Raw genomic sequence first — 25,602 nt, forward strand, 5'->3', positions numbered from 1 at the left:
CACACCGCGCTGACCAGGCTGCAGTCTCTGTACTTAGTGCTTTGCATGTATTAATTCATTTAATCCTCACAGTAACCCTAACAAGGTAGGGTTCTATTATTTGTTATCAGTTTACAGAAGAGGAAAGTAAGGCAGAGAAAGATTGAGTGGCTTTCCCAAGGTCAAACAGTAAGTGGTAAAGGAGGGCTTTGAACTCAGGTGGTATGTTTCCAGAGTCCACGTTCTTAGCCACCAGATGATGCCACCACTTGTACAATAATTGTAGCCATGGGATAAGGCAACAGTAGGTGTCAGCACACATTGAGCTCCGTTCTTCCTCCAGAAGCTCCTTCCCCAAAATGGGGCAAGGTAGGCAATGGAAGGGGGGTGGGGCTGTTCACTGAGCTTGGCCACATCCTTCTGGGGACAGAGGACCTGGGAGATACCATTCTGTAAAAGCAGTCACAGAGTCTGACCCAAAGGCAAAGCTTCACCCCACCCGATGGCTTGGTGGTTAATGTCTCTCATGCCTCTTCCACTTCTCAGGACTTTGTAACCGCTCTGTCAATTTTACTGAGAGGAACCGTCCATGAGAAACTAAGGTGGACATTTAATTTGTATGACATCAATAAAGACGGATACATAAACAAAGAGGTAAGTGAGCTGAGGCCAGGGGCATGAGAGAGCTACAGGGAAGGCACCTAATTAGAGAGAAAACAGCTTTAGTCATGAGGATGAAATGGTCCAAATGAGGAGGGATCTGCTTTGGGGCAGAGGTGGTTCCTGACAAAATGAAGGTCACCTTTGACCTCCCCCATTGCCCTACGCTGCCCTGGCCACGGGCACTCAAGAAAGGATTAAGCAGATTCATTCACTCTCACTTATTCAATGCACATTCTAAAGGGGGTATAAATAATTTATTTCAGTGTAGAGTAACTCCTCCCACGGGAATTTGCATTATAACAGGTTAACAGCCACAAGTTAAAGGTAAAAACTGGAATAGTAGCATTGCAGGCATCACCTAGAAGAGAAAAGGCAGATCTTTGAGGAAGAGGAGATTCCAGTTGAATCATATTAGCCACAACCTATTCTGCCTACTAATAAAACCTCAGAAGGGGGTCAGGTGCAGCCATCTCTAAATAAATCATCACAAATAAATTTCTGAATCTTCACTGCTTGACACTTTTAGAGCCTCAAAGTATATGTGGTATCTAGATAGTGAAATACCCACAGGTCTATCTCAAAACTCACTTTGGTATCTACTGTATCCTGGCATCTCAGTCAAAGCTTGGATTTAGCATCTTATAGCATCCCACTTCCTGGGCTCCTATGTGCCAGGCACAGTGCCTGGAGTTACAAATGTCATCTCTAATCCTCACCTCAACCCTGCAGATTTCTCTCCAATTTTCATTCCTCATTCATTCAGTCATGGATTTGCTCAACATATATTTGAGGGCTTATTAGGTGTTTTAGGTGCTGAAGATAAAGTGGTGAACAATCCCCAAAATGTGAAAATCCTAATATCCACTAATAGCAGATGTGGTAAAAATTCCAGTAAATACATATAATGGAATGACAGGTGGCCATTTAAAACCATGTAACAGCAATAAGATATAAAAATTTGTATGTTACATTTTAAAAATCACTTTATACAGTATACAGTAGTATGTATAATATTATCTCAACTTTGTAAATAATTAAATGCTTCTATATATACTCAATATATTATACTCCAAAATATTCAAATACTACTTTACAAAATATATAAAGAAAGGACCCTAAAATGAGACTTATAACAAGATCTTCAACCTTGATTCAACCATTATTCCATCACTGAATAATCTTACTAACTCCTCCTCCCTTTTTTTAATTTGCAGACTAGACAAAACTGTCCCCATTAATACTCATCAGACCTTTCTGGATGGCAGGATTAATAAAGTACTCCTTAAAAGGAAAAGAAAGTGTGAATAAGCAGCTTCTTAGAAAAGATAGCTTCATCTTCTCCAGGCAGTCATTTGGAAATAGTTTCATCAAAACTGTAGGCAATGAAAATCCTGAGAGAGCAATCAAAATTTATCTTTAAGTCTTTTATGTTATAAAACTTACTCAGAAAATAAACCTATAGCCATATGGGTGTTAAGGACTTGTAAAGCACACATCTTTAATTAAACACATGGACAGAGATATATATTTCCTAGTTCTGTCCATTGTTAGGACCTAAGAGCAATGACACTCCCGGAGCAATGAGTAGACCTAGCACCCAGATCTTGGTTTCTAAATATCATTCTCCAATAAAAAGAACCAGCCTCCTTGGACTTGGTTGATTCCAGGCCTGGGAAAGAGAAAATACAAGAAGATGATCCTGGAGCTTCTTGCAGTGTTGAAAAAAATGGGAGTGCTATTTAAAAAAAATAAAAGGTGGCGGGCGGGGTATGTCAAAGAACCACAGAAGTCAGCCTGAAGGAGTTCCCAACAGCCAAAGCCAGAACCATTTGGGCAACAAAATACAAATTGATAGTTTTGGGTTATAATCTATAAAATAAAGTAAATGTCCAAGAGTCCTAATATATATGTACAAATAATATATTATGTATTTAAATAAATAATAAATATGTATTTAAATCAATGAATACATAAACAAATGGGGGAGGGGAAGGACAACTCTTCCTTAAAGAAGAATTCTAATTAATAAACATAGAAGGAATAAAGAAAATACAAAATCCCCATTAAGCAAACATTACAGTAATAATTTTTGCAGGCAAGATCCACTAGCAGATTCTAAGATCAGTGGGGAAGCTTGACAGGCACCACCTTAATCAAGTGATCAAGGTTAACATCGCCAGTAATAAGACATAGCAACACCATGTACCTCTTTGATATGTTGCACCAAGAAGGATATAACATCACTTCTACGGTATTCTTGTCAAAAATGCATAACTTCAGTCTAATCATAAGACAACCAGGAACTAACCCAAACTAAGAGACATTCTACAAAATAACTGACCAGTACTCATATCAAAAGAGTCATGGTCTCCAAAGACAAAGATAGAATGAGGCACTGTCACAGATCAGAGGAGACGAAGGAGACACAACAATTGAATGCGACGTGGGATCCTTGAACATAAAAAGGCATTGGGGAAAAAACTGATGGAGCTTGAATAAGCTCTATAGTTTAATAGTTTTGTGGCATTGTTTACAGTGTTGTAGTTACTGGTATTGTAGCATTATTACTTTCCTAGCTTTCATCATTGTGCTGTGGTTATGCAAGTTGTGAGCATTAGGGGAAGCTGGGTCAAAGGTATACATGAATGCTCTGTACTATTTTTGCAAGTTTTGTGTAAGTCTAAAATGATTAACAATAGGTTAAAAAACAAAACAAAAACAATTAAATAAAATAAGCACATGGAATGAGGAGTAGCAGCAAGGAACCCAAGACAGAAGCTGTCCCCCGGGTCTCTGTAGACACTCCATCAAATATCCTGAAGACAAGGCTGCCTTCCTACATTCTTTTCCCCCGTTCCAAGTAGGGGATGGGGAAGCCCATGGAACACTACTTCTGGTCAGTGTGATCAGGAAAACACCACAGAGCCACTCAACGGTGACTGGGCTCCCAGCGCATGGCAGGCATGGTGCCAGGTGCAGAGAACTTAGCAATGAAGGATCAAGCATGTGTCCTCAGAACTCACATTCTTGGGGAAACAGATCTACAGAGCAATAAAAAGAACAAGTTAATTATTTTAATGTGTATGTGCTGATCACTTATTCCATATCAATGAAAGATTAGAAAAGAAATATGAAAGAATTTGTAACATCTATCTGGCCCCATCAATCAAGAATGGTAATTTTTGCCTTTGTAGAAAGGGATCTCTTGGTTACAAAGCTACAAAATGATCAACATAAACGAGCTTAAGCTGAGAGATTTCTTGTAAAGATATAGGTAGTTTCTCTAAAAAGTCTTTTAAAACATAAATAATTTTTTAAAGTGAAAAAGAAGATATAGGTCGTTTGGTGTAACACATTTAATCCCCACTCAAGCTAGAAAGTTGTTAGTCTCCCCCCATGTCACAGCAGTCTCCTCTTCTTATTCCTCTCTTTCCTCTCCCTCCTCCAGCGTTGTCTTAGGTCAAGTTGGTCACACTCTCCTCTGCAGGAATGATAGGTTCGAGTTGGCAGCAACATGGGGGGGGGGGGCGGGGGGGAAGACCTCAGAGGAGGTTTTAGTGGATAGGGTAACCATTCTCAGACGCTGCCTCTCCGGGGCTTCTCTTGGTCCCTGTTACTACCTCTGTCTTCTTCAACTGCTTTTCTCAGAGAGAGAGAGAGAGTGTTTGTGTGTGTGTGTGTGTGCACGTGTGCTCATGAGAATATTTCTCTGTCCTCCCCCGTGTCCCACCTCCCTTCTCCCTCTACTCCTCTACTCTCCTCACTTCTCTTCTTTCTCTCCCTTTCTCCCAGAATTCCTCTCATCTCCTCTACTCCATCTGCTCCAGTCTACTCTTTATGGAAGTTCTTCCCTGTAATAGAATAATTTTCGGTGTCTGCTCTCCCCTGATCTCAGCTAAATCCCAGAAATGGTTTGCCCATGGCACCAACTCTGGCACCAACTCCAACTCTTCACTCAAACTTCTCAAGAGATAAAAATAGAGTGGCTCAGCTCTGTAGTTGGATGTCCACATTTGTTCCAATCAGCTGTGGTCACAGTGACAGGTCACCTGGTACAAACACAGCCACCCAGGCCAACCATTCAAAGGAATTATGGAGCAGAGAGAGGGTCTTCCAAAAATGGGGTGTGGGCTGATCAGTACACGAATATGTCCACTCAGATCCCACTTATAACCCCTCACTGAGGAATGCTCAGGAAGAGGCAAGCTACCCAAGAGCTTCTGACTACAAAGAGAATTTTCCACTGCCCTCTCTCTGGAAGCCTCTCTGGAAGGGGCTCCCAGAATATAGCCCCTTCAGCTTGCTTTCTAACTCCCTCTCATCAGCTGAAGAAGTTCCTTTTACCACTTTCATTCTCAAGGGGGACAAAAAGCCCCAGACTGTCACCCAGAAGAGCTTAACTTCCTGGTTCCCACACTGTGTGCTTCTATGTCCCCTCTCCAGGAGATGATGGACATTGTCAAAGCCATCTATGACATGATGGGGAAATACACGTATCCTGTGCTTAAAGAAGACACTCCAAGGCAGCACGTGGATGTCTTCTTCCAGGTAAGAGCACACACCTGTGCGTGAGCTTTAAGCTCAACTTAGATCAGTCAACCCACAAGCCTCTGAGCAGTGGTTTGTGTCCAAGCCTGCACTACAGATGGTAGGAGACAGAAAAGAATTACAAGATGTATTGCCCTCCAGGAATAGATTATCTCATTAAATGGACAAGTATACACTACAGAAGAGAATAAGGAAGAATATTATTAAGTATAAGTGGTAGAGTATGGACTCTAAATTCCATAAAAATGGTTGGGGGATCAGAGTAAACAGAGAAGACGTCATTAAGCACATCTGTGTGGGTGTTAAGCATTTGTGTCTGGGGAGTAAGGGGAAATCAGGTGGAAACTAGGGTGGGTTGGAAACTAGGGTGAGATCTTTAGACCGAAGAGTTTAGCCTTTCTCTGGTAAAAAGTAGGTGCTGTTAATCCGTGAATAGAAGAGTGGCAAAATCTTAATGGTGTGCTAATAAAAAAAAATTAACCTAGCAGGAGAGTATCAGAGAACATCAGAGCTCATTCTAGTCTAATCCTCTCACTTTGCAGATGGGAAAAGCAGAGGCTCAGAGAGGCTTAAAGACTCACTCAAGGTCACACAGTAAGTGACAGAGACAGAAGTAGAACCTCTCATGTCCAGTGTTCTTTCTGCCAAATGGACAGGCTAGAAGTGAGACTGGGAAAGACATGTTAGGGTGTCAGCAGAATAATCTGGTGATGAGAAGATAAGCATCTACAGCAAGTTTTTTAATTTCAAGGAAGCTCATGGGGGTCAAAGTGCTGTAACCAGGGCCTGGGTGGAGTTTTCTGGCCAGTGAAAGACCATCCTAATTCTCGGGGGAATGTTGGTTAACAGAAAGCAAGTTTTGGAATGCATATCACCAGATTCTTTAAAGTGCTTCTTGTTGGGTCTTTCAGAAAATGGACAAAAATAAAGATGGCATCGTGACTTTAGACGAATTTCTTGAATCCTGTCAGGAGGTAAGGAGAGATCTCAGGGCAGAAAACCTCTATATCTGGGAAGGGAAATCTGGGACAGGCAGAAGGGAGAAAATGGGAAACCTGCAATTTCTCAGATTAGAGCCACCACCATCACCATCACCAGCAACAACTCAGAATTTCAACAATCTCCACTCCTCAGACTGGTCTGTGGCTAGTCTTGGGTAAGCACAGGCTGAGCCACACAGACTAAGAAGGGGGATGTGAAAGCCCAGAGGGGGCTCTCTGTGAAACTACAGACTTCCAAGTGGGCAACACTGTCATTTTTCAGTCTTCCTCTGGCTTGATGACTCACTCCCCAGACTACAAGGGAGTAGCTGGAAAAAAAATCTAAAGCTGTGATTCTTAAACCATAGTGTGCATAAGAATTGCCTGGGATGATTCTAAAAATGCACATTTCCAGGCCTCAACCCAGGGACTCTAGATCTGGGATGGGGATCTAGAAATCTTCATGTTAACAAAAGTGCCCTGACCAATGCTTCTAAAACTTTAATGTGCAAACCAGCCTCCTTGAAGTTCTTGTTAAAATGCAGATTCCCATTCAGAAGGTCAAGGGTGATGCTGATGTTGCTAAAAGGATAAACTGGCCCCAGAGTCAGCCAGAGACTGAACTGGAAATAATTGCTTTCCTCTAATTTAGAAAAATGCATTTATACTCCTACCTTTTCTCAGAAAGGTGCACAGTTACTCTGAGTTCCAGCCAATAAGAACTGCAAATGCAAGAAAGCTGGGGAGACATTATTAACATGCAGTGAGGACCTACCAAGTTTTAGGTACATTAAGTAAACCTCATGTAATGTAAACAACCCTGAGCAGTAGGGTCACTATGTAGTCAAAATATTTAATAACTAGAGTAGACTGAAAATTGATCATTCTTAACAGACTTTGACCAATGCCCTGGAGCAGTGCCCTAAAGAACCCCTGCTAAAGTTGGTATTAACCTGTTAGTTGATGGATCTTTTGGTAGTCTAGGCGTTCTGGACCAGTTACCAGGTAGCCAGGTAGCTAGAGAGGCTCAGGTCAGCAGCTATTTACCAACAGGATTAGAAACGTTTCCACATTTTAATCATTATGAACTAGCTGAACATCAGTATTCATCATACCCATTTTAAAGAAAACTGAGGCACTGCAGGTTAAGAGATGTGGTTAAAGCACAATAAGTGATAGAGATGGAACTTGAATTCCATCATTCTAATTTTAAATACCATGCCCTAGTGTACCATGCTTTTTTGACTTTGCTTAACAGTTTTTTAATCAATTTAGTTTCTCACATTAGCAAGCAATATTGATTAATTAACTGACTTCTTTTTCACAACCCACCCTATAAGTAGATACTATGATCAATGCCATTGCACACACCAAGAAACTGAGGCACAGAGAGACTAAGTAACTTGCCTAAGGTCACTCAGCTCGTAAGTGACAGAGCCAGGATTAGAATCTAGGCAGCCTGACTTCCAAATCCATATACTTAACTGTCAGGCAATTATACCTCCCTGTTCTAGAAACTTTTAAAAGATTTCAAATACCCATAATCAACTTCGTTGATTTTCTCTACTTTAGGTCTGCTTTCTATTTCATTTATGTGTGCTCTAAATTATTTCCTTCCTTCTGCTTTTTTATTTTAATTCAATTTTTTAGGTTTTCTTTCTAGATTTTTGAGATGGAGGTTTAGATCATTGATTTTCAACCATTCTTTTCTAATATATACATTTAAAGGGATACATTTTCCTCTGAGTACTGCTTTAGCTGAGTACTGCTTTAGATTCCCAAAATGTTGATATGTCACATTTTGATTATATTTTAATTCAAAATATTTTTCTCTGACCCATGGAATTAGAAATGTGTTGTTTAATATCTAAATATTTGAGGATTTTCCACATTCCATACTTACTCCTTAGAGAATATACAATAGAAAAATGTAAACTAGAATAGAATAAAAAAGAAAAAAACATGTGATCATCTCCATAGGTATAGAACAAGCATTTGATAAAAATGCAATTGCCCACAGCTTCTTAAAAGAAGTAGTCCTCGCTGGTTTACTGGATAATTTGGGGTTTTTTTTTTTTTCTGAATTCCTCTTTAAAGCCAGAGAAGGGGCTTCTCCCTTTGAACTTCTCACTTTCTAGGTCCCCACCTACCCCTTACTCCCTGTTTCTCATACCCCTGCAGAGTTCTTTCTGAATAGGAAACCCATTCTGGAGATTTGCTCTGGAGATTTGAGAAGTTACAGAGCTTCTCAGAGAGAAGCCTCAGAGAATTCTAACCATCCTCTTCTCCCCCTCCTTCCATCCCAGGATGACAACATCATGAGGTCCCTCCAGCTGTTCCAAAATGTCATTTAACTGTGAATACAGCCATTCGGCTCTCAGAGACGTTACTAAACAACCAACTTAACACCTTGATCGGCCCTCCTTCTGATTTTACACGCAGACTCTTGGGACAGAAACACATTTTGCACTTTGGAAGAATTCTCTGCAAAGACATGTTGTGGAACCCAGGATCACGTGGCTCAGTCTCTGATTGCCAGGTCTTCCTCCTCCCTCTTCTTGAGAGAGACAAGATGAAATCGGGTTTGCTTTGGAAGCATGCTCACCTCTTCGTACTGCTGCCCTATGGAAGGTCCCTCTGCTTGAGCTTAAACAGTAGTGCACACTTTTCTGCTTGCGTGTCCCAGCCTACTGCCTCCAAGTCCAGCAGACCTTGATGTATCTGGAAGCAAGATGACCTGAGCCAAATGCACATCAACTTCTGATGGTCTCCCAAACCAATGTGCCTGTTTCTCTTTCTTTGGTGGGAAGAATGAGTATTATACAGAAAAATTAGAATCTACCATGACCAGATTGGGAGAGCCAGCGCCTAACATATGTAGGATACGACTGAATTATTAAGCATGGCATTGTCTGATGACCCAAACTGCACATGTCCTTTGTTTCCAGAGGCAAGGACAATAATGCTCTCTCATATTAGCATCTGTGCTGGTGGTGCAAGTCCCTTAACATGCATAGGAAGGGAGCCAATGCCCAGTGGCCCATGCCTCCACTCCATCTCCTGCTAGAGCCCAGCACTGCATGACCCTCCCAGAAAGCCCAGAATGCCTGCAAATTGCTGTAATTTTATACCATCTTCTAATCAATAAACAGAACTATTTCTTATACTCTTAATCTTCATTTCGTCCATGACATTGGGCAGAAGAGGTAAGCTGTGAAAGGGAAGGCTAGCCTAGTCCTTTGGCCTCCAGTTATTAGTGCCTGCGTTGTGCCAGGCACTGTGCCAAGCAGCACATCACCCTCCCCTGCCCCCAAGCAAACATCCGATTCAAATGCAAATACTGTGACCATAAGCAAATGCAGCTTAAAGATGAGACTCTTCACAGCACCCCCCTTCCAGAACAAGTGTCACTCCCAAGACCCTCTGGTATAGAAAGTCTGGAGCCTCACATGGTGTGGTTGGGGGTACAGAGATGAAGAGGTGGTCAGGACCCCCTGCTGAGGGACTTGGAGTCCAGGAGTTGATCAAGAGGCTTCAGCCTATAAACAGCAAATGATTGTTTATATTGGACACTGTGGGTCTTGGTTTCCTCATTTGACATCACATTAAAAAGATTAAGAGCTAACAGTGGCATTCTTGGAAGAAAAGCAATTTATTGAACCCCTGTTATGTGCCAAGGGCTGCACTAGGGGCTTATATGCTTTATCTCATTTCATGGCAGAATACTCTGGAAGGTAGAGTCTTCATTTTGCTGGTTTGCATACTGAAGCTCAGAGAGGGAAGGGAAACTGCCTAAGGTAGCACAGCTCCATAGAGAGATTAAACTCTTCCCACTTTCTCCTAGAGCCTTCCTACTAGGGGATTCTGCCTCGCCCCAAGGAACTGAGGGTACCTCACACAAATCTCATACATCTCCAGTCAGCTCAGAGAGGCAAAGGCATTCTTTGAATCCAACTAGTAGATGAGAAAACAGATATAGAGAAGGGAAAAGCCTCAGGTACCCGTGGATCACCAGCAAGAGCAAGTCCCCACACCTCTGCATGGATGAAATATTCCCAATCTGATTGCCATTGGCTGCTGCTGCTTAGGGCTGGAAATTATAGAGGCCACAGCTCTGTTTCTCTATTTGAGCTTCCTGAGTGCAGCCATGTGGTCATCTAAGGCTGCTGGACATGTGGCTGGCCCCTAGCAAGGCATATACTTAGGTCCAAGCAGACGATCTATTGTGACCTTCCCAGTGTGGGGTGTGAACCTGCATCCTGAGGCTGTACGATGTCTAGGCCATGGTTCTCCACCCTGGCTGCACATCATAATCACCTGGGGAACTTTGAAAAATGCCAACACCTGGGCCCCACCCCAGATCAATTGAAGTAGAATCTCTGAGTGTAGAACCCAGGCATCAGAATTCCTTAGAAGCTGCCCAGATGATTGTAAAGTGCATAGAGAGCCACAGTGGGGACCATACCCAGTGCTGTGAATGGAGCACATGACCTGAACCATCCCCCTGGCTACAGTGATTGGTTCAGAGCTAGGCTTGATACCTATGCCAGTCCACACAGCATGAATCTCAAGACTTGTGCTGGGAACAATGGGGCAAAGATGTTCTCTCTCCTATTGGACATGAATGAGACAGCAGTCCTAGGACATGTTGGTAGTGATTTAGGAATTCTGAGAGGTTATCTGATAACCAAAGGGGAGAGAAACCAGAATCACAGAAGGCAAGGCAAAGAGGTTTTTTTTAATAAAAAATTTAAAAATAAACCAGAAATTGATGAGATCATTGAGCTGCTAGATCAAGCTGCACCTGAACCTACACATACCTCTGACCTTTTCAGATGCCTTTGTTTGATGCCTATGTAAGATTTAGGCCAGTGTTTCTCCACCATGGCTTCATATCAAAATCACTTGGGGAGGCACACTTAGGGAAAATTTTCAAAGTACCAAATGCCTGGGCCTTATCCCAGGTTCTAAATCAGAATTTCTAGGGGGCTTCCCTGGTGGTGCAGTGGTTGGGGGTCCACCTGCCAATGCAGGGGACATGGGTTCGAGCCCTGGTCCAGGAAGATCCCACATGCTGCGGAGCAACTAAGCCCGTGCGCCACAACTACTGGGCCTGTGCTCTAGAGCCCGCGAGCCACAACTACTGAAGCCCATGCACCTAGAGCCCGTGCTCTACCACGAGAGAAGCCACTGCAATGAGAAGCCCGCACACCGCAACGAAGAGTAGCCCCCGCTCACAGCAACTAGAGAAAGCTCATGTGCAGCAACCAAGACCCAACACAGCGAAAAATAAATAAATAAATAAATTTAAAAAAAAAAAGAATTTCTAGAGGTGGGGCCCTGAGCATCAATATGCTTTAAAAGCTCCCCAGGTGAGTCCAGTGTACACCTAGAATTGAGAGCCCTTGCCCTAGGAGAGTGGAAGGGCTGCTACCCTTCTCCCTGTCGTGGCCAGAACACAAGTAAGAAGCCCAATTCAGTCCTCGGCACCCAATACTGAGAGGAAAATCAGCATCTGGAGATATTCAGAGAGAAATCAGAATGGAAGGAAGATTCAAAACTTGTCCTAAGATGAATAATCAACAGAAAGGAAGTTGGTTGTCCTGGTGAGGTAGGGAGAAAAGGACAACCTGTTGGAGCAACTGCAAGAATATGGGCCACCACTCATCAAAGCTTTTAATAAAGGAACAAGGAAAAAAATAAATGCTGCAGTTTCCACAGAAGCACAGAAACAAAAAGAGGCCTGGGCTTTTGTGAATCCATGCATCCCTCAGCAACTGGGGTATTAAGAGAAATGAGGTTCTCAGCTTGGAACACCCATCCTCTTGGCCTCCTGGAGGGATCCTGCTCCTCCTGAATCATCCAACAAATTGTCACTATTTGCCAGTCATCGTGCCTGCTGATGGGGATTCAACCGTGTAGTAGATGCCTTATCAGACACGCTTGGCACTCACTGACTGCACAGGTGGACTCAACGGCTGCTGGCTGCAAATGCCTGTGACTTTTTGCCTGTCACTCTGACTGTCACAGACAGACTGTGGCCAAGATAGCCCCACTCTGTTTGTGGGCAGGGCAGGCAGGAAGAATCAGGTAGTTAGCACTTCCCAGGAGTAGCCCTTAGCCAATGACCAATGAGAGTTGGTGGATCAATACCTCAGACCCCTCTCCTCAGTAGGAAGAACTCTATACCTTCTCCCAGATTTCTCCACTAGGATTGAGCCCCAATCACCCACAGTAGTAATCTGCTCAAAAGTACACCCCTTATTGACCTCTTTCTCTTCCCTGTCTCATTTCCTGCATTCTCCTACCATTGCTTCCTAGAATCCCCTCCCGGATAAACTACTGAATCCCACATCCTTGTCCCAGGGCTGGATTCTAGAGGAACCTAACCTAAAACAAGTAATGACTAGGCCAGATATGTGTCCTGCTCTCATGAATCTTATTTTCTACTGGGAGGAAACAGAAAACAAATAAAATGATTTGGGGTAAAGTGGCATGAAGAGAACAAAAGTGTGACGTGATAGAAAATGACTGGGGTGACTTGGGAGGCTGCTTTAGACAGGGTGGGGAGGGAAGGCTCCTCTGAGCTGAGCTTGACGTGATCTCAGGGTTGGGGGGGAGATCACCAGGCATTTATACAAAATCTGGGCCTCGGCTTGCTGTGACTTCTTGCTCAGGCTTCTGAGATTCTATCTCTTGTTCCATTAAGGAAATCAGATCTGTTGTGGAAATGGAGAATCCCATCATGACCAATCCTGTGGTTCTCTAACATCCCATCTCTGAATAAATCCTCTGAGCAGAGGCCAGCAAGGCCCATTGGAGAGGCTTACAGGAGGAAGTATAGATGGGACTGGGGACCAGCCAGGCTCTCTATGGATGAGATCCTACTTGAATCTCACAACAACCTTGTGAAGTAGGTATCCTAGGCACCTATTCTTCGGATGAAAAAAAAGGATGCCCAGAGACACGGAGGAAACTGCCCACAACAGCTGGAAATGGGCTTAAAAGCCTGCCAAACTCCAAAATCCATGCCCAGCTCCACTTCTTAGAGAACATGAAGACCTTCTCCACCTATTCCTAAAACTAGCTGTAATGATATACAAACACCAGAAGGTGTTAGAAAGCGGCTGTCGTGAAAACTAAAGCAATGAAAACAAGTCCATGAATTCAAGCCAAATTACTCTTCCTCTAAAGGGAAACATGCACAAAGATGCCCATATGGGTTTCTTAGAGGAGCTGAAATAAGTCCCTTCACATCAAAATAAGGCCCAATCTAATTGGCAGACCTCAACAACCTCTGCCAAAAAACCAGATCTTGAAGAGAAGGGGAAAACCTCAGGAGTAGCCAGCCCCACTGAGTGGACTTTTGATGACCCATGAGATTCTGAGAGCTAACTCTACTCACAGTTCTAGAAATGGAGCACATGACCTAGTCTAGGCTAATCATTACCTCCCATGCCCCTGGCCACAGTGATTGGTTCAGGGGTAGGCTTAAGACTGAAGCCAGTGCAATCATCATGAATTTTAGGGTGTTTACAGAGAACGATGAAACGAAGTCCCTCGTTTTCCTGCTGGACATGAATGAAAAAGCACATAGCCCTGGGACACACAGGCAATCATTTTGTAACCTGCAGGAAAGTCAACCTATAGATGAACATAATACCACAGAAGTCAAGGCAGAGATGAAAACAAATGGACTACTTGAGGATTTCATTGAACTTCTGGGTCAAGCTTCACCTGAAGCTACATGTCCTGCCAGTGTTTTGGTTGTACGTATCAATAAATTCATTTGTTATTATTTAAGGCAGTTTGAGTTGAACCTCCTGTAACTTGCAACTTGACACTTGCTAACTGACCCCAGCCCCACTCCTTCATAAGACAGATGGAGCAAACAAAGCCCACAGCTACACAGATGGGTTGCAGCAAAGCTGGACCCAGAAACCCAGACTAGTGCCACATCCACTACACTGCTCTGCCACCTATTGATACTTTGCAACCGTAATATAATAATATTAAATATCATTTACAGAGCATTTATGTCATGCTCTCATACATTTAATCCTCAGTACCCTGAAATTAGTTCTGTTATTATTCCCATTTATTAATGAGGTTACTGAGAGATTAAATAACCTGACCATGATCAAATACCTAACAAGTCGTAGAGTGATTTGAACCCAGGACTTTCTGACTGCTGCACTTAACCACTAAGACAGGAACTGCCAGGTTCAATGTGTATACAGAGCAAAGCAGACTAAAGAAATGAGTTGAAAACCAAAGAATATATACCCAGCGTGAAGGAGGAGACTATATCACAGCTCTAGGGACTGCTGCCATATTTTTGGAATTTGGGCCCTGCGTGTTAGACCTAACAATTTTTTCAAGTAAAGTTGAAAATCCGAATTTCTTTTTTTTTTTCTTCTTTCTTTCTTTCTTTCTTTCTTTCTTTTGGCTCCGTCAGGTCTTAGTCGCAGCACATGGGATCTTCGTTGAGGCACACGGGATTTTTTGTTGCGGCACACGGGCTTCTGTCTAGTTGTGGCATGCAGGCTCCAGGGCGGGTGAGCTCTGTAGTTGTGGCACCGGGCTCCAGAGTGCATGGGCTATGTAGTTTGTGGCACGCAGGCTCTCTAGTTGAGGCCTGCGAGCTCAGTAGTTGTGGCGCACGGACTTAGTTGCCCTGCGGCATGTGGGATCTTAATTCCCTGACCAGGGATCGAACCCTGGTCCCCTGCATTATAAGGCGATTCTTTACCACTGGACCACGAGGGAAGTCCCTAAAAATCTGAATTTCTATATTCTGGCAAGTAGTTCAGTATTTTTAAAACACCAGGCAGACCAAACCAAACAAGTATAAGATTGGGATTGAGCTTGGATTGGGCTCAGAGGTCTTCAATTTACAACCTCTGCCCTAAATTCTATGACCATTTTTCCCCATTAGCAAGTGGTGGTAATATACCAGGCTAATGCCAAACGTCCATCACAAGGTGAGTGGATAAACCAACTGTGGTGTATCCATAACACAATGGAATACAACTCAGCAATAAAGAAAAATGAATTATTGATAGACACAACATGGATGTATCTCAAAATAATTATACTGATGAAAGAAGCCAGACAAAAGAGAATACATGCTGTATACGTCCATTAATATAAAATTCTAGAAAACACAAACTAATCTATAGTGACAAGAAGCAGATGAGTGGTTGTCTGGGGCTGGGGAGGGTCAGTGTGGAGAGAAGGAGTGAGAGAGATCACCAAGGGGCAAGAGGAGGCTTTCGGGGGTGATGGATGTATTTATTATTTCGATTGTGTGATGATTTCATGAGTATATACATACACCAAAAATATTAAATTATACACTTTAAATATGTGTAGTTTATTGTATGTCAATTATATTTTACAGATGTTTTTAAAAATTGGTCTGGGGGGACTTCCCTGGTGGTCCAGGGGTTAAGACTCCATCCTTCCACTGCAGGGGGCGCGGGTTCAATCCCTGGTCAGGGAAGTTCCACATGCCACACGGTGTGGCCAAAAAAAGAAAAAATGTAAAAATTGGTCTGGGATCCCAGGCCACACCACCAACAGCTTTCATGGTTTACCTACCACTCTGGGACCTCTGTTCCTCAAGAAGCACTTTACATGAACAAGCTTCATCATCTTACCTTACCTGGTCTTCTTCTGGCCAGTTTGTTCCAACCAAGTTTCTCCAGCTATATTACATCGCTCCCTACCCGCACCAGGAAGCCTGCCAAATGCAGTCCCACCCCTTCTACCCTCCTCCCAAAGCCCAAGCCAGGCCCCTTCTCCATACTAGAACACCTGAGGGGTGGCCAGGATTTTGTGGCAGAGGACTGGGAACTAAGAGTACCCAATCCTCCTGTCTCCTAGCCCCCCACTCCCTGCCCAGTCCAAGGAGCCAAAGGCCCGCACTGTCAAGTGAGTGCTTGGGGAGAGATGGAGAAAGATGGACGATTGTGGATTCTATTGAGGAGAGCAACAGAGGCACTAAACTGGCTGCTAGAAAGTAAGTAAAAGATGGAGAAAAGGAAGCAGAGAGGTGTACGGGGAGGCAGAGGAGGAACAAAATGAATGAGCTTATAAACTCCTTACATGATAAGTGTTAACCCACTGTGATGGTTAATTTTATGTGTTAACGTGGCTAAGCCATTGTACCCAGTTTCTGGTCAAACTCCCGTCTAGATGCTGCTGTGAAGGTATTTTGTAGATGTGATTAACATTTAAATTTGAGTAAAGCAGACTATCCTCCATAGCGTACTGGGCCTCCTCCCATCTGTTGAAAGCCTTAAGAGACAAGACTAAAGTCCCCTGGGAAGAAGGCATTCTGCCTCCAGAGAGGCAGAATAATTTTGGTTAACTAAGAAGGAACTATGAAAAGGGACTATTTGATAAGTGGCCAGAGCATGGAGTAAAGGGAGAGGACTAGTCTCTCTTGAACACCTCCTCCGTGTCGAGCACCTCTGTACAGCACCTCATTTAGTATCATAACAAACCTCTGGGATAGGAATAAAAATAATATCTCCATTTTCCAGATTGGGGGGGGGGTGCTCAGCGAAGTGAAATCAGGGGGCCCAAGGTCACTGCTAGTAATTAATGGATACAGAATTTAATAATGATAATAATGGCCATAACAACGTTTAGCCATTCTAAATGCCTAATGTAAGTCATTTCACAAAAAGTCATTCTGTGCACACCCCTGACCTGGCCACCTCTGACTCCAGCAGTACCCCCATACTGCTGTTCACACAAAGGGGATGGCACCCCTGAGGATTCTAGTAGTCTGGAAGGCTTCCCAGCAGAGGTGGGACCTGGAGAGGCCACAGGCAGGGGGAGGGGACCCAAGTCAGGGACGGGTGTCAGGAAGCCAGGGATGTTTAAAGGATCATGGACAGGCCAAGATGGGGAAGGTGAGGAGTCAGGCTGGGGCTACCAGGGGGACGGCCTCAGATGCCAGGCCGAGGGAAGGGGCTCTCTCTGGAGGTGGCAGAGAGCCACAGGGCTCCGAGGAAGATGGAGATGCAGGAAGGAATGGAGCTGAAGAGAGGGTGTCTCCAGAGGCCGAAGAGCGACCAGTTCTGGGAGGGATGGTGGGGACCTCAATGAATTTGACCAAAACCATGGGGAGTGAGTGGCGGCTGAGTGGACCAAGGAACTAATGACCGGGAAGGGCCAATGTGAGACCCTGGAGGACAATGCAGAGGACGTGGTGAGCGATGGGAGATGTGGAATGAAGATGAGGCCGCCGGTGTGACTCGGAAGCACTCCCCCGCCCACATAGGGTGAGTGGAACACGGGAGGCCGTGGCCAGCTGGGTGCGCGCGGCGGTGCTGCTCGCCCTGCGCCGCTAGGTGGAGCAGACGCCCCTCCGAACGAGCCGCGGGACCCTCAGCCTGGGCCTCACCATGAGGCCCAGGAGCTGAGGCGGTGCGCAGCTGCCGCTAGGGGGAGGATGCGCCCCACCGCCCCTAACCTCAGCGCCTGGGCACGCAGGGGGCCCCGTGCTTCCAAGGGCCCGGCGCTTAGTGTCACGCTCCGCAGCCACCGCCTTGAAAGGGAACCCACATTTACGTTTGCTCTGAGTCCTGCACATCATGCAGCAGGTCCTACCCTGCTTTCCCTTTAGAGCACTTTCACAGGGTGACTCATTTATCCCGCCCACACGGCAGTGAGGTGAGGATATGGTCCCACTTCACAGACCAAGAAGCCAAGGCTCAGAGAAGTGATGAGACCTGTCCAAGATCACACCCGATTGTTGGTGGTGCCCGCTGGTAAGCGGCATCTTTAACTCCCAAGTACAGCGTCCTTTCCCGCCCACATAAGAGACTGCCCTCTGCAGGCACTGGAGGCAGACAAAGGCCTCAGCCCACTGCCTCTTCAGGCCCATCTGGTGCTCTGAGGCTGAAGTGGGGCTGGGATGAAGGGGCCAGGAATAGCGATGTCCCCAGAGTCTACATTTCTTCTGGTGATTGAAAGATCCTGGGCAGCCTGAAGGAAAAGGTAATCTTCCCAGCCCAGGACTTCTTAGTCCTGGCTTCAGCCTCCACGACAGACAGCCACAGACTTGGGCATCAGAAGGACCTGCCCACTGGCAGGGTGTACAGAATGGAGTAGAAGGTCTGGCTTCCCAGTGAGTGAGACAGCCCACAGCTGGAATCCTTTCTCCAGCATGCCCTAATAAGCATCTGGCCCCTCTGAGCCTTGCTTTCATCAAAAGTAAATGAGAAAAAATTCTCAGGGTTGCTGTCAGTATTAAACATTTCAAGTGCCTGGCAAGTTGCAGGTACTCAGTAAATCTTCCTTTATTTACTTTTGGGTTTTGTCAGGAAAGCAGCTGGGTTATCTGCCCTGGAATCTTCCCCTTAGGGAATAAAGTATTCTCAAGGGTGGGAGACAGAGGTCTTCAAGACAGTTGGAGGGCCAAGGGCTGAGGGGCGAAAACTGTGAGAAATGTGGTCTAACAAGCCAGACCAGAGGGGAGTCACTAACTGTGGGTTTGGAGAGAGGCCTGCACAGTGCCTTCCTGCTGGTAGAGGCTGCAGGAAAGCAAGAGGGGAGAGGGAAGGAAGAAAACAACAAAATGATAATGATACTCATACTGCCCCCTCATGGGTGTACCATCCTGGGCTGGTTTCAAAACCTTTTCTGGTCCACATTGCTTGCTCTGATTCTCCCCGCCCCCAGCTCCCCTGAGAAGCCAACAGGGCACTCACCGCCCCCAGTTTACAAATGAGTGACTTGCCCAAGGTCAAGAGGGTGACACAAGGACTTGACCCAGTCTTCTGATTTTTGATTCAGGGTTCACCCCAGTAGTGCAGAGTCAGACCCTCCAGGCCATGGGGTGAAGAGGCAGAAAAGGCAGAACAACCTCTTTGTTCTGCCAGACCCACAAAGCTAGGAGTGGGTGCTGGGCTTGGGAATTGGAGACTGAAGAACAGAATATTCTCCTGATTCCAGGGACTGTGACTTCCTTAGAGTCCAGGCTGAACCAGGATGAAAGGTTGTCCTGGAGTCCTTGGAGACAGACAGGCTTGGGCTCCACCCCCACTGCTGCGAAGTACTTGCTATGTGACCTCAGGTAAGTGATTATACCTCTCTAAGCCTCTGTTCCCTTATTTATAAAGCAGGGAGGGTAATACTTAACTCACAAGCTTAGAATGTTGTGGAGGAAAGCGAGTGGGTTTTACAGTCAGTCAGACTGGGTTCAGATTCCAGCTCTGCCATTTATTAGCTGTATGATCTTAAGCAAGAGTCTTCACCTCCATAAGCCTCAGTTTCCTCATCTGAAAAATGGGGATGTTAAGACCACCTGCCTCAGGTTGTTGTAAAGATGAAATGAGATAATAGCTATAGACCACTAGACACTTTGCCTGGTCTATTGTAGGGGTCAATAATGTTAATCTCCCCTGTTGAGAAGGCGGGGAAACGCTGCTGCATTTCACTCCAGAGGCCACCCCAGGACCAGACCTGGCGCCTGCTCGCGGAGCAGTCAGCTCAGAAGCATTCCTGCTGTCAGCAGGCAGCTTCTCGGGAAAGAGCTGACATTCACAGAGAGCGGGACATTAACCAGGCAACATTAACAATGGAACGACTGTGAATTATTTGAAATATGGATGTTAAAGACAGAAACCTTTCATCCTAAGATCTCAGAATGAGGAGACCTTCAAGATGGCGGAGGAGTAAGACGTGGAAATCACCTTCCCTCCCACAAATACATCAGAAATACATCTACATGTGGAACAACTCCTACAGAACACCTACTGAATGGTGGCAGAAGACCTCAGACTTCCCAAAAGCCGTGTGGCTGACAGGGTCTTGGTGCTCTGGCCAGGTGTCAGGCCCGTGCCTCTGAGGTGGGAGAGCCGAGTTCAGGACATTGGTCCACCAGAGACCTCCCAGCTCCATATAATATCAAACAGCGAAAGCTCTCCAAGAGATCTCCATCTCAACACTAAGACCCAGCTCCACTCAACGACCAGCAAGCTCCAGTGCTGGATACCCTATGCCAAACAACTAGCAAGACAGGAACACAACACCACCCATTAGCAGAGAGGCTGCCTAAAATCATAATACACACCACCAGACAAAGTCCTGCCCACCAGAAAGACAAGATCCAGCCTCATCCACCAGAACACGGTCACCAGTCCCATCCACCAGGAAGCCTACACAACCCACTGAAACAACTTGAGCCACTGGGGGCAGACACCAAAAACAACAGGAACTACGAACCTACAGCCTGCAAAAAGAAGACCCCAAACACAATAAGGTAAGCAAAATGAGAAGACAGAGAAACACACAGCAGATGAAGGAACAAGGCAAAAACCCAGCAGACCAAACAAATGAAGAGGAAATAGGCAGTCTACCTGAAAAAGAATTCAGAGTAATGATAGTAAAGATGACCCAAAATCTTGGAAATAGAATGGAGAAAATACAAGAAACGTTTAACAAGGACTTAGAAGAATGAAAGAGCAAACAAAGAGTGATGAACAACACAATAAATGAAATTAAAAATTCTCTAGAAGGAATCAATAGCAGAATAACTGAGGCAGAAGAACCGATAAGTGACCTGGAAGATAAAAGAGTGGAAATAACTACTGCAGAGAAGAATAAAGAAAAAAGAATGAAAAGAATTGAGGACAGTCTCAGAGACCACTGAGACAACATTAAATGCACCAACATTCTAATTATAGGGGTTCCAGAAGAAGAAGAGAAAAAGAAAGGGACTGAGAAAATATTTGAAGAGATTATAGTTGAAAACTTCCCTACTATGGGAAAGGAAATAGTCAATCAAGTCCAGGAAGCACAGAGAGTCCCATACAGGATAAATCCAAGGAGAAACACGCCAAGACACATATTAATCAAACTATCAAAAATTAAATACAAAGAAAAAATATTGAAAGAAGCAAGGGAGAAACAACAAATAACATACAAGGGAATCCCCATAAGGTTAGCAGCTGATCTTTCAGCAGCAACTCTGAAAGCCAGAAGGGAGTGGCAGGACATATTTAAAGTGATGGAAGGGAAAAACCTACAACCAAGATTACTCTACCCAGCAAGGATCTCATTCAGATTCGATGGAGAAATTAAAACCTTTACAGACAAGCAAAACTAAGAGAATTCAGCACCACCAAACCAGCTTTACAACAAATGCTAAATGAACTTCTCTAGGCAGGGAACACAAGAGAAGGAAAAGACCTACAATAACAAACCCAAAACAATTAAGAAAATGGTAATAGGAACATACATATCAATAACTACCTTAAATGTAAATGGATTCAATTTTCCAAACAAAAGACACAGACTGGCTGAATGGATACAAAAACAAGACCCATATATATGCTGTCTACAAGAGACCCACATCAGACCTAGGGACACATACAGAGTGAAAGTGAGGGGATGGAAAAAGATCTTCCATGCAAATGGAAATCAAAAGAAAGCTGGAGTAGCAATTCTCATATCAGATAAAATAAACTTTAAAATAAAGACTATTACAAGAGACAAAGAAGGACACTACATAATGATCAAGGGATCAATCCAAGAAGAAGATATAACAATTGTGAATATTTATGCACCCAACATAGGAGCACCTCAATACATAAGGCAAATGCTAACAGGCATAAAAGGGGAAATCGACAGTACCACAATCATAGTAGGGGACTTTAACACCCTACTTGCACCAATGGACAGATCATCCAAAATGAAAATAAATAAGGAAACACAAGCTTTAAATGATACCTTAAACAAGATGGACTTAATTGATATTTATAGGACATTCCATCCAAAAACAACAGAATACACTTTCTTCCCAAGTGCTCATGGAACATTCTCCAGGATAGATCATATCTTGGGTCACAAGTCAAGCCTTGGTAAATTTAAGAAAATTGAAATCGTATCAAGTATCTTTTCTGACCACAGCGCTATGAGACTAGATATCAATTACAGGAAAAACTCTGGAAAAAAATACAAACACATGGAGGCTAAACAATATGTTACTACATAACCAAGAGATCACTGAAGAAATGAAAGAGGAAATCAAAAACAACCTAGAAACAAATGACAATGAACACACGATGACCCAAAACCTATGGGATGCAGCAAAAGCAGTTCTAAGAGGGAAGTTTGTAGCAATATAATCCTATCTCAGGAAACAAGAAAAATCTCAAACAAACAACCTAACCTTACAACTAAATCAATTAGAGAAAGAAGAACAACAACAACAAAAAAAAACCCAAAGTTAGCAGAAGGAAAGAAATCATAAAGATCAGATCAGAAATAAATGAAAAAGAAATGAAGGAAACAATAGCAAAGATCAATAAAACTAAAAGCTGGTTCTTTGAGAAGATAAACAAAATTGATAAACCATTAGCCAAACTAAGAAAAAAAGGGAGAAGACTCAGTTCAACAGAATTAGAAATGAAAAAGGGGAAGTGACAACTGACCCTGCAGAAATAAAGAGGATCATGAGAGATTACTCCAAGCAACTACATGCCAATAAAATGGACAACCAGGAAGAAATGGACAAATTCTTAGAAAAGCACAACCTTCCGAGACTGAACCAGGAAGAAATAGAAAATATAAACAGACCAAACACAAGCACTGAAATTGAAACTGTGATTAAAAATCTTCCAACAAACAATAGCCCAGGACCAGATGGCTTCACAGGTGAATTCTATAAAACATTTAGAGAAGAGCTAACACCTATCCTTCTCAAACTCTTGCAAAATATAGCAGAGGGAGGAACACTCCCAAACTCATTCTATGAGGCCACCATCACCCTGATACCAAAACCAGACAAAGATGTCACAAAGAAAGAAAACTACAGGCCAATATCACTGATGAATATAGATGCAAAAATCCTCAACAAAATACTAGCAAATAGAGTCCAACAGCAATTAAAAGGATCATACACCATGATCAAGTGGGGTTTATCCCAGGAATGCAAGGATTCTTCAATATACGCAGATCAATCAATGTGATACACCATATTAACAAATTGAAGGAGAAAAACCATATGATCATCTCAATAGATGCAGAAAAAGCTTTTGACAAAATTCAACACCCATTTATGATAAAAACCCTCCAGAAAGTAGGCACAGAGGGAACTTACCTCAACATAAAAAAGACCATATATGACAAACCACAGCCAACATCATTCTCAATGGTGAAAAACTGAAGCCATTTCCTCTAAGATCAGGAACAAGACAAGGTTGTCCACTCTCACCACTATTATTCAACATAGTTTTGGAAGTCTTAGCCACAGCAATCAGAGAAGAAAAAGAAATAGAAGGAATCCAAATCGGAAAATAAGAAGTAAAGCTGTCATTGTTTGCAGATGACATGATACTATACATAGAGAATCCTAAAGATGCTACCAGAAAACTACTAGAGCTAATCAATGAATTTGGTAAAGTAGCAGGATACAAAATTAATGCACAGAAGTCTCTTGCATTCCTATACAATAATGATGAAAAATCTGAAAGAGAAATTAAGGAAACACTCCCATTTACCACTGCAACAAAAAGAATAAAATACCTAGGAATAAGCCTACCTAAGGAGACAAAAGACAGGTATGCAGAAAACTATAAGACACTGATGAAAGAAATTAAAGATGATACACACAGATGGAGAGATATACCATGTTCTTGGATTGGAAGAATCAACATTGTGAAAATGACTCTACTACCCAAAGCAATCTACAGATTCAATGCAATCCCTATCAAACTACCAATGGCATTTTTCACAGAACTACAACAAAAAATTTCACAATTTGTATGGAAACACAAAAGACCCTGAATAGCCAAAGCAATCTTGAGAAAGAAAAACGGAGCTGGAGGAATCAGGCTTCTGGACTTCAGACTATGCTACAAAGCTACAGTAATCACGACAGTATGGTACTGGCACAAAAACAGAAATATAGATCAATGGAACAGGATAGAAAGCCCAGAGATAAACCCACGCACATATGGTCACCTTATTTTTGATAAAGGAGGCAAGAATATAAATGGAGAAAAGACTGCCTCTTCAATAAGTGGTGCTGGGAAAACTGGACAGCTACATGTAAAAGAATGAAATTAGAACACTCCCTAACACCATACACAAAAATAAACTCAAAATGGATTAAAGACCTAAATGTAAGACCAGACACTATAAAACTCTTAGAGGAAAACATAAGCAGAACACTCTATGACATAAATCCCAGCAAGATCCTTTTTGACCCATCTCCTAGAGAAATGGAAATAAAAATAAAAATATACAATGGGACCTAATGAAAGTTAAAAGCTTTTGCACAGCAAAGGAAAACAGAAACAAGACGAAAACCCTCATAACCCTCAGAATGGGAGAAAATATTTGCAAATGAAGCAACTGACAAAGGATTAATCTCCAAAATTTACAAGTAGCTCATGTAGCTCAATATCAAAAAAACAAACAACCCAATCCAAAAATGGGCAGAAGACCTAAATAGACATTACTCCAAAGAAGATATACAGATTGCCAACAAACACATGAAAGGATTCTCAACATCACTAATCATTAGAGAAATGCAAATCAAAACTACAGTGAGGTATCACCTCACACCAGTCAGAATGGCCATCATCAAAAAATCTACAAACAACAAATGCTGGAGAGGGTGTGGAGAAAAGGGAACCCTCTTGCACTGTTGGTGGGAATGTAAATTGATACAGCCACTATGGAGGACAGTATGGAGGTTCCTTAAAAAACTAAATATAGAACTACCATGTAACCCAGCAATCCCACTACTGGGCACATACCCTGAGAAAAACATAATTCAAAAAGAGTCATGTACCACAATGTTCATTGCAGCTCTATTTACAACAGCCAGGACATGGAAGCAACCTAAGTGTCCACTGACAGATGAATGGATAAAGAAGATGTGGCACATGTATACTATGGAATATTAGCCATAAAAAGAAATGAAATTGAGTTATTTGTAGTAAGGTGGATGGACCTGGAGTCTGTCATACAGAGTGAAGTAAGTCAGAAAGAGAAAAACAAATACCATATGCTAACGCATATATATGGAATGTAAGAGAAAAAAAAAAGGTTCTGAAGGACCTAGGGGCAGGACAGGAATAAAGACACAGACGTAGAGAATGGACTTGAGGACACGGAGAGGGGGATGGGTAAGCTGGGATGAAGTGAGAGAGTGGCATGGACATATATACACTACCAAATGTAAAACAGATAGCTAGTGGGAAGCAGTCGCATAGCACAGGGAGATCAGCTCAGTGCTTTGTGACCACCTAGAGGGGTGGGATAGGGAGGGTAGGAGGGAGACACAAGAGGGAGGGGATATGGGGATAGATGTATGCATATAGCTGATTCACTTCGTTATACAGCAGAAACTAACACACCATTGTAAAGCAATTATACTCCAATAAAGATGTTAAAAGAAAAA

The 25,602-nt window shown here is 43.3% G+C and overlaps 1 protein-coding gene across 5 annotated transcripts in view; it reads left to right on the forward strand.

Moving 5' to 3' along the window:
• Positions 1-9,334, forward strand: part of KCNIP1 (potassium voltage-gated channel interacting protein 1) — a 349,870-nt gene extending 340,536 nt beyond the window's left edge. For 4 of the 5 annotated variants that reach the window (XM_082378805.1, XM_082378804.1, XM_082378806.1 and 1 more), the window contains 4 exons: positions 526-633; positions 5,086-5,190; positions 6,102-6,164; positions 8,477-9,334. In XM_082378805.1, the coding sequence (XP_082234931.1) occupies positions 526-633; positions 5,086-5,190; positions 6,102-6,164; positions 8,477-8,524 (324 nt within the window). In that variant the 3' untranslated portion in view covers positions 8,525-9,334. The remainder of the gene's footprint in view (positions 1-525; positions 634-5,085; positions 5,191-6,101; positions 6,165-8,476) is intronic. The other variant, XM_082378803.1, reaches the window with a different exon arrangement.
• The last annotated feature ends 16,268 nt before the right edge of the window (positions 9,335-25,602 follow it).

This window comes from Balaenoptera borealis (genome assembly GCF_965194805.1).
Source record: "Balaenoptera borealis genome assembly, chromosome: 2".
NCBI classification, from domain to species: Eukaryota; Metazoa; Chordata; class Mammalia; order Artiodactyla; family Balaenopteridae; genus Balaenoptera; species Balaenoptera borealis.